We start from the raw sequence: 9999 nt of genomic DNA, 5'->3' as shown, positions 1-9999 counted from the left end.
CGCGAGAGCACGACTGTTCCCCCGCCAGCGCCGGCCTGCGGACCAGCCGCCAACGTGCCGTGCAACTGCTATACGGTATGACCCCTGTTGCGCGCGAGAGCACGACTGTTCCCCCGCCAGCGCCGGCCTGCGGACCAGCAGCCAAACGTGCCGTGCAACTGCTATACGGTATGACCCCTGTTGCGCGCGAGAGCACGACTGTTCCCCCGTCAGCGCCGGCCTGCGGACCAGCAGCCAACGTGTCGTGCAACTGCTATACGGTATGACCCCTGTTGCGCGCGAGAGCACGACTGTTCCCCCGCCAGCGCCGGCCTGCGGACCATCAGCCAACGTGCCGTGCAACTGCTATACAGTATGACCCCTGTTGCGCGCGAGAGCATGACTGTTCCCCCGCCAGTGCCGGCCTGCGGACCAGCAGCCAACGTGCCGTGCAACTGCTATACAGTATGACCCCTGTTGCGCGCGAGAGCATGACTGTTCCCCCGCCAGCGCCGGCCTGCGGACCAGCAGCCAAACGCGCCGTTGCAACTGCTATACAGTATGACCCCTGTTGCGCGCGAGAGCACGACTGTTCCCCCGCCAGCGCCGGCCTGCGGAACAGCAACCAACGTGCCGTGCAACTGCTATACAGTATGACCCCTGTTGCGCGCGAGAGCACGACTGTTCCCCCGTCAGCGCCGGCCTGCGGACCAGCAGCCAACGTGCCGTGCAACTGCTATACGGTATGACCCCTGTTGCGCGCGAGAGCACGACTGTTCCCCCGCCAGCGCCGGCCTGCGGACCAGCAGCCAACGTGCCGTGCAACTGCTATACGGTATGACCCCTGTTGCGCGCGAGAGCACGACTGTTCCCCCGTCAGCGCCGGCCTGCAGACCAGCAGCCAACGTGCCGTGCAACTGCTATACGGTATGACCCCTGTTGCGCGCGAGAGCACGACTGTTCCCCCGCCAGCGCAGGCCTGCGGACCAGCAGCCAACGTGCCGTGCAACTGCTATACAGTATGACCCCTGTTGCGCGCGAAAGCACGACTGTTCCCCCACCAGCGCCGGCCTACGGACCAGCAGCCAACGTGCCGTGCAACTGCTATACAGTATGACCCCATGCGAACAAAAGCAGAGACAATGTCGGCAGGGCAAATGGACGGCTTCCACTGCACCTTCCAGTATTTCTCACGTGTCCCAGAGATGTCCTCTCTGGCCTTGCGCTTCCGTGTCAGTTCTTTGTCCGTGACAGTTTGTTTGTTTTCGCTGTGCAGGACCTGCGCCAGTTCCTGTCCGTCATTGTCCAGGTCGTAGGTGAGTTGAGTGTTACCGTTAGTGCGGTTGTCGGCGGGCCGTGGGACTAGATCGTGTGTGATCCTGGCGCGGGCCAGTCGCCAGCTGGGACGGGCCCCGTGGCCTCCCGCAGCTTGCGCTGCCAGGGCGGTCAGGGGCGGCGTCGGGCCGTCGACGTCCATGGGGTCGTTGTGCGCGGCAGCCTGGTTGATTTCCATAGGCAATCCTGTGTTGTTCAGGTACTCGCTTATGGCGTTGGGTTCGGGGTTGGCAGCATTAGCCGTGAGGCGGGTTGTGAGGGCGGGTGGTAGCCCACGGCGCTGTTGGCGTGGTTCGACAGCATGTGCAAAAGATGGTGGGTCTTGGGGGTGTGGGTGGCAGATCCGCACGTGTCCTGTCATGTCTTTGGCGAGCGCCTGGAATACCGAGCATGCCGTTTCGTACCCCAGCGTGCCCACCGGCAGGCTCTCATCGCCGTTGGTGAGCCGCAGGGCATGGTTGATGGCGGCGCGGTCCCCGGTGAGTAGGTCCTCAGGGGTAGTGCGTGTAGTTTCTGCAATGCGTGCGCGTTGCGCTGCATGTTTTGTAACGCGCCGTGCGCGTGTTTGGTTCTGTGGTGGCCGGCGTGTTGTAGCCGGCTTGCGGGCTCTGGCCGGTGGCCGTAGGGAGGGTTGCGTTGCCCCATCAGCGGGGACTTCCGGTGCAGCAGCACCTTGTGCGCCGGGGTGGGCCTGGGCCGCCCCTGCTGGGGAGGGGGGGGGGGCTAGGTCGGCGGGGGCTTGCGTGGTGTTTGCTTGGGCGGGGGGCGCCTCCGGGAGGGGCTGCAGGTACCGGTCGAGGGGGTTGGCCATTCCGAGAGGGAGGGGGTCCGCCCTCATGGCTAAGGCCACGATTGCGGCCACGTCAGGCAGTGCACGCTGTGCGGTGGTCAGGGGGGCAGGGCTGCCGTGGGATGGGGCGTTTTCCCCTGCACGTGCAGCCATACTGAGAGCAAGGCTAAGCCTGTTCAGGGCTACCTTGTGCTTGTGTCGGACCCGGCTCGCTCCCATGTGCACTGTAACGACGGGAAACTCGCGTCTCGGCGCGTCTCAGCGCGTCCGAGCGCGTCAGAATGCGTCAGGGGGCGTCTGGCCGCGTATCGTGACGCGAGTGCTGAGACGCGAACAGTGACGCGAACTACTTTGAAGGGGACCCATACCGTGGTGCGCACGGCGTTTTACACTAGCCTATACTGCTATTGCAAATGTAGCCTTGCCCGGCAGTATGTGGGCTGTCATGGGCAGATTGGCCCCTGCACCTGCGCCTGCTGCCGCAAGCCCCTGCACCCCTGGCCCTGCACCCGGGCGGGCTGGCCAGCCCCGCCCCTGCTCCGTCGCCCCAGCCAACCTTTAGGCGCAGTTCAGCCAGCCTGCGCCAGCCAGCCGATATGTGCCGATACTGCTTACAACAAGCCTATAAGCCTAGATACAGTAAGCAAAGGCATTGGCACAGGCGAGCATCGGTGACACCGGTGCAATCGGTCGCCCACCACCAAGTGTTTGCCCCTTGCCTCGTTTGACCGCTATCCTCTTGAAAACATAAACATGACTGACGAACTCATGAATCACTCATGATACGTCTGCCAACGGGCCTTGTTCCGTTGGTGGCGGCCTGGGGCCTTCAGAGCGCGCTTCACAGCGGGCTTGTATGGCTCCAGGCCGACCAACCCACCTCAGCGCTTACTGCGCACGTAGTGCTGTCAATGTTAACATAAGTGTTAGTGCTGGCGGCTCTGGCAACGGTTCACCTGAGCTTTGCTCCTCGCGCTATCAGCCAAAGTTCACAAACGGAAGAGCTACAAATCTTCATTAGGCTTCCTTCAGGGCAACTCGTCACGTTCGTGGGACCTGTCGATGCCACTGTGGGCTCTGTCTTCGACTTTATCGCTTCCACGACCCTCTTCCATCTAGATAACAGCCGGATATGGCGCTTGGTCGCGCGCGGCGGCGACACGCTGCTGGAGCGTTCGACCGTGCTGGCACGTCGTGGCCTGGCGTCCGGTTCCGAGCTGCAAGTGCTCGCACGGCTAATGGGTGGCACTCCAAAGAGAAGGCCATCAGCACCCTCAGGTATAGTTGTTGGGAGTCAAGAGGCTTGGCACGGCAAAGGACTTACAACCACACCGTGTGCACGCAGACAACTGGCTCAGCCTCCACCGCTTCACCCGCTTCCAAAACCACTTCGGAGACCCCGTCTACACGTGCACCAACCCTGGATGCCGTTCGCCAACGCAGTTCAAGGATAGAGCGGCTTGCTCTCGCCACGAAAAATGCTGTGAGGGTGCACCTCGGGACCTCCCTCTCCCTGCCGGTACCGGTGGCGAAGGCGGCCTAGGAGACGCTGACGTTCCTGAGGGAGGGAGGGATTCGCCTGCGGGTTCTGTTAGTGAGAGCGACAGCATGGACACTAGCGGTAGCGGCACCGACAGAGGTAGCGGCACCGACAGCGGTAGCGGCACCGGCAGCGGTAGTGGCACCGGTAGCGGCACCGACGGCGGCAGCGGCGGGAATGTTGGCAATGGCAGTGACAGGAGTGGTGGTGGCTACAGTAATAGCGGCAGCGCCCGGGTTGACAGCGACTACCTATACTCCGATGAGGAAGAGGAAGATGCTGCTGACGCTGAACCGGGTAAGGATCGCGCAGGTTGCGGTCCTCCTTTGCGCGCCGCAAGCCCGGGTCTGGGTGCTGGGTCATGCCTCTGTCCTGGGGGTCTCGCTTCCGGACATGGCTTATGTTCAGATCGTTGAGAAGCGACATCTAACTTTGCATTACCCTGACGTCCCGCCCAACCCTGCCCCCCCACCCCCAATCCACAGGTCATTTCCTGGCGGCAGCTCTACACCGCGTTGTGGCTTCTCTCGACCAGGACGACCCTGCCAACATCAACACCATTGAGCTGCTGAATGCTATTCTGCAGCAATTCGGGCACCTGGCGCCTGTTGAAGGCGACGGTATTGCTGATGACCAAGCCGGTGCGGTTGCCAACGACCTTGCGGCGCAGGGCATGGTCATGCAACCCACCAACATCTCCGAACTACAGCATGGTGCGCGGTCTGTGCAGCACTTCAAGGGCATCATGTCAGAGCCGCTGTGGAGAACAGGCACTCAATGTAAGTCGGGATGTGGGTCGGGTCGGGTCGGGCGGGGTTGGGACAGCGGGATTTCGACAGGCTTTGACAAGGGAGCTCTGGGGTATTGCGTGGTGGGCGCAGCAGCAGGCGCGGGCAACACTGGAATGGAATGGGTATTCGAACTGCCACTGCAACGCCACGGAATTCTGTGTATGTAACGGCGCACTTGATTGACGCGATGCACCTCCCTTTCCGTGGCTTTCACCCTCTCCGCTGGCACACTACTGCAATTCCGGTACGACACCTATCTGCGCAGCTGCACCTATCACTGTGGGGCAGTTTGCTTACGCTTGGATGAAGGTGAAGATTGATGGGCGCGTACGGGATAATGTTGCGGACCGTCAGCTGCGTTTCCTTCGTGACGTGTGCTTTCCACCTGGCAATAACTTGCCCCCGTCGCTGTACATAATGAAGAAGATGTTGGACATTCCAGACGCACGTGACTTTGAGAAGCACGTTTGTTTGAGCGACAAGTGCTTGTTTCCTGATTTCCCTCGAGATGAGTGGCACCAGCACCTGCAAGATGAGTGCGGCTGCGGCCATCGACGGTTTAAGCCTGCCCGGCCAGGACACCAACCAGTTCCGAACAAGGTACGTTGCATGCTTTACTTGTTGCCCATGTGGAGTCTCCCCATAGCAATAAGTCTCCCCAGGTCTCCCAATCCTGCATGCCCTTGTTCCGTCAACCCTTCTTGACTTCAGTGCCCTTTGCCATGACCGCGTGCACGTGCTGTCTTCCCACAGAGGTTCTACGACTTCGGTGTCGAGAATGTCGTGCGCGGCATGTTCATGGACCCACGGTTCTGCATGTTTCGCGGCACAGGGCGCGACAACAACCCTGATGACTTCTACGGCTCGCGGTACGCACAAGACATCAATGCCAAGACTTCCGGCGAGTTCATCGAGCCTGACAGCTCCGCTTACGACCTGGGATTTGACTTCGGCGAGGTCTTCTCGTTCAAGAAGTACAGCTGCGGGATGCTGTTCATTCGGTGCGTGTGACGGACCTCAGCCTGTTGCATAGTATGGGCAATTGCTTTCCTGTGCACCTACAGTGTCTCCGTGTGTGCATTTGATGTAATGGGCATCGTGCCTATGCTGTAATCATTACCCACCAGACCTTATTGCTCCCCTCTTTAACTGCTGTCTTCAGGTGCGCGGACCTGCCAGTGACTCACCGCAGCAAGCGCCGCCACTGCTTCCCCCTGATCATCACGCCCGGACATTCGGAGCCTGACTCAATGGAAGTCTACTTGCGCCCAACACTGACAGCATTCAAGGCCTTCGGGCCTGGCACCGAGGGTATGACCGTGGTGGACGCTGCTTCGGGCCGGACCTTTGGGCACAAGATGTTTCTGGGCGGTATCTTTGCTGGTGAGTGGGCTTTTAGTCCGTGCTGGGGCGGGAGCGTTTGGGGACGGTAGTGGTGGGGCGGGGGCAGGAGTGCTCAGGCGTGGGCGGGAATGCTAGGGTGGTGTGGGAGAGCTGGGGCAGGGGTGGGGGTGCAGGGGCGGGGCGCGGGGCAGGTGTGCTGGGGTGGGGTGGGAGTGCTGGGGTGAGGGCAGGAGTGCTGTGGCTTAGGTGGGCATGGTGGGGCGGGGTTGGGCTGGTGGTGGTGGTTCTGGGGCGGGGGTGGGAGGACTGGGGGCGGGAGTGCTTGGGTCCATATGTTGACCTCTGCTTGGTCTGCATGCAGATACGCCTGCTAACCGGACGTTGAGTCTTTGGCTCTCCCATGCGGCCAAGAACGCATGTGGGCACTGCATGCTGCTGGGAGAGACTGGCCCTAACGGCCATGGTACATACTTTCTGGGGTACAACAAGCCGGCGGACATCAACACAGCGCTGAACGTCCTGTTGCCACCTGACTGTCAGATGCCAGAGACTGCACTATGCGGTGACAGCAGGATCCGGATCTCTCATGCGCACCACATGGATCGGGCACAGGTTGTGGAAAGTAATCATGACTTGGCATCAGCGCTGGGTTGCCATGGCATTTCCTGCATAGCGAAGGAGCTGTCGTACATAGACATGAATAACGTGTGGGTTGTGCCCATAGCGCATGCAGCTCTGTTCGGTGTCATCAAGAAGTTCTGGCACTTTGTGCTGGGCGAGTCCGTCAAGAAGGCTGAGAGTGACTTTGTGTTAAGTATAGAGGCTCGTCGCAGAATGACTGCACGTGCATCCCATTTCATCATTACTAATGACTTTAACCGACCCTACCGTGACATTGTCCCCTGCTCGTACTGGACCATGGAAGAACTGGACCATGGACGGACTGCTTCTCCCTATACGTCCTGCACTCGCACGGAGGGGATCCTAATAAAGTTGTGATGCCGGTAGTTACACGGAAAGATGATGCAGGGCTGGATCGTGAGTTTGACCTGGGGAGAATGTGGGAGATGTTGCGCACGGCCATGCTGCATTATCTGCGGTATGACCAATTCTCGGAGGCTGCGTGTGACAGTGCAGCAGTAACCTTCAAACAGTTCTGCTGTGACTCGGAGCTCGTGTTTGGCATGAAGTTTGCTACCTACAACATGCATCTACTGGCATGTAGGCTACGCGAGCAGGAGCGTGCACGTGGGCACGTGGCGTTTGCAACTGAGTTCTGGGTCGAGCGCGGTGTGCAGCAGGTCAAAAGTGGGGTCAAGTTCCGCACAACCAGGTGTCCAGAGCAAATTATTGTGAGTGGGTTCCTTGCAAGTGCCCGGCTCGCTGAGATGCGAGCTGAGCGTGGCAGGGGAGGTGGCACCGCGGATGGTGGTGCAGCGGGGCCAGCCGGGGTAGAGGCCGGCCATGCACTGGCTGCGGGTGGGAGCCAGTACAAGTCATTTGATGAGTGGGTGCCAAATTACCGTGCAGCACACGTCACATTGACGGGGGATGTTTGCGCGGATGTAGAGGATGGTGAGGGTTCCCAGCTGCTTGGGCGCGGATATGTGGCGGGTCCGACCGAGCGGACAGTTGTCTTCGAAGCATTCATGAAGGCTTTTAGTAAAGAGGACTTCGAGACACGTTCAGGTGTGGTGGAGGGTGACTTGCAGAACGCAAGTGTTATTATATTCAAACGTGCACTTGTACGACGTGACCAGGTTTTACTATCTACAAAGTATAACTTGACCACTGCACGTGAGTCATTTTATGTGAAGACTAAGTATGCGCCATCCCTTGACACCCCAGAGGACGATCAGGACGTGTCTGTGTATGTTGGAGAGGTTGCATTCTATGCTCGTGTGCAAACCGTGCGTGGGGTTGTATGCCGTGTGGCGATTTGCGAATTGCATAAGGTGGAGGTGGTACGGCCGCAGTCGTTGTACTATGCTGCAGACTTTAGTCGCCGCAAGGCAACCCCCAACCAAGAACGCCAGCAGACGTTCCTGAACTCGTTCCCCGTGCTATTGCAAGCCATTGACTCGAAGGTGATGCGCTGCAAGCTCGACGAGAATAAAAGTTACTTCATTACGTACCACTTGTTTTCTCAGTTGCCAACCAATGATGGTGATTGGCAAGGAGCAGTGCAAGTTGGGTAGCCGCTCACGCGGCTGATGCAGTCTGTAACATGATGATGTCTTCTGGGCTTGTGTCTTCCGGGGCCGCCAACCGTTCCACTAAAGAAAACTTCCCGGCTGCCGACAGCGCACGCAGCCCTGCACCGGTGCCGTATGACGATGCAGCCCCAGCCCCCTTCCCGCCTTTCCACTAAAGAAAACTTCCCGGCTGCCGACAGCGCACGCAGCCCTGCACCGGTGCTGTATGACAATGCAGCCCCAGCCCCCTTCCCGCCGTTCCACTAAAGAAATCTTCCCGGCTGCCGACAGCGCACGCAGCCCTGCACCGGTGCCGTATGACGATGCAGCCCCAGCCCCCTTCCCGCCGTTCCACTAAAGAAAACTTCCCGGCTGCCGACAGCGCACGCAGCCCTGCACCGGTGCCGTATGACGATGCAGCCCCAGCCCCCTTCCCACCGTTCCACTAAAGAAATCTTCCCGGCTGCCGACAGCGCACGCAGCCCTGCACCGGTGCTGTATGACGATGCAGCCCCAGCCCCCTTCCCGCCTTTCCACTAAAGAAACCTTCCCGGCTGCCGACAGCGCACGCAGCCCTGCACCGGTGCCGTATGACGATGCAGCCCCAGCCCCCTTTCCGCCTTTCCAGTCAAGAAACCTTCCCGGCTGCCGACAGCGCACGCAGCCCTGCACCGGTGCCGTATGACGATGCAGCCCCAGCCCCCTTCCCGCCGTTCCACTAAAGAAATCTTCCCGGCTGCCGACAGCGCACGCAGCCCTGCACCGGTGCCGTATGACGATGCAGCCCCAGCCCCCTTCCCGCCGTTCCACTAAAGAAATCTTCCCGGCTGCCGACAGCGCACGCAGCCCTGCACCGGTGCCGTATGACGATGCAGCCCCTGCCCCCTTTCCGCCTTTCCAGTCAAGAAATCTTCCCGGCTGCCGACAGCGCACGCAGCCCTGCACCGGTGTCGTATGACGATGCAGCCCCAGCCCCCTTCCCGCCTTTCCACTAAAGAAATCTTCCCGGCTGCCGACAGCGCACGCAGCCCTGCACCGGTGCCGTATGACGATGCAGCCCCAGCCCCCTTCCCGCCTTTAAAGGAAACTTCCCGGCTGCCGACAGCGCACGCAGCCCTGCACCGGTGCCGTATGTCAATCCAGCCCCAGCCCCGTTCCCGCCGTTCCACTAAAAACATCTTCCCGGCTGCCGACAGCGCACGCAGCCCTGCACCGGTGCCGTATGACGATGCAGCCCCAGCCCCCTTCCCGCCTTTCCACTAAAGAAATCTTCCCGGCTGCCGACAGCGCACGCAGCCCTGCACCGGAAGCTTCCCAGCATCTGAGACACAAGTTTCCCATCAGTACAGTAATAATCTACCGGCCTCTTGTTTGTTTACCTATGGAACTCATAACAACAACGATACATGCTTGCGACCAGCCGTGCATGACTGATCCACCCGCTCAGCACTTCCCACCACTGCCCTGCGCCCGGCGGCCCTTGATAGCTGACTGTGGCAGGGCCGCACCCGCAGCCCGCTTCTGGGATGGCGGATGACATCCAGCCTCGGCCTCACACCCCGCGCTTGCGGCCATGCGCAGGATCTCCGCCTCAAACTCCTCACCGCGCTTGCACATGACCAATTCGGGTTAGCCCGGTCGGCCCCGGACGCCCCCGCTCCCCCCCGCCATGCCCCATCTGAGGCCGCCGCCCAATCCAGGCCCGCCTCCGGCGATGTGACGTACCCCGGCCACCACAGCCCATCCATCCAAGCCCTCCTAACCATGGCCTGTACCTCCCCCCAGCCTCACCTTGTGTGACCGGTCTATAGTTCATCATGATCTCTTCGCCTCAGGCATTTCAGCGGCGCACCGGCTTGCCTCACCGGCTTGCGCCAATGGGCGGGGCACCTGCTAAAGAATCGGAATCTTGCTCTTAACACTTATCATTGCAAGTTCACTCCTTTATTTGTCTCTTGTCTCGAGCCTTTACCACTCCAAGCAATCGTCGTTCTTTCCAAGAAACTCTAAACATTCCTTCTACGA

At 60.3% G+C, this 9999-nt stretch overlaps 1 protein-coding gene across 1 annotated transcript; it reads left to right on the top strand.

Annotated features, from left to right (window-relative positions):
* Nucleotides 1-2739: 2739 nt before the first annotated feature.
* CHLRE_08g373366v5 (uncharacterized protein) lies at nt 2740-8017 on the top strand. Its single transcript, XM_043065098.1, has 9 exons — nt 2740-3382; nt 3450-3530; nt 3639-3941; nt 4130-4423; nt 4701-4744; nt 5189-5436; nt 5598-5818; nt 6141-6197; nt 6320-8017. Exons 1-9 carry the CDS (start codon nt 3343-3345, stop codon nt 6343-6345), a joined length of 1314 nt encoding a protein of 437 aa, XP_042922098.1. The 5' UTR covers nt 2740-3342; the 3' UTR covers nt 6346-8017.
* The last annotated feature ends 1982 nt before the right edge of the window (nt 8018-9999 follow it).

The sequence above is a fragment of the Chlamydomonas reinhardtii genome, chromosome 8 (genome assembly GCF_000002595.2).
Source record: "Chlamydomonas reinhardtii strain CC-503 cw92 mt+ chromosome 8, whole genome shotgun sequence".
NCBI classification, from domain to species: domain Eukaryota; kingdom Viridiplantae; phylum Chlorophyta; class Chlorophyceae; order Chlamydomonadales; family Chlamydomonadaceae; genus Chlamydomonas; species Chlamydomonas reinhardtii.
The sequence above is the reverse complement of the archived record's forward strand: the minus strand, read 5'-3'. Positions and strand labels throughout refer to the sequence as shown.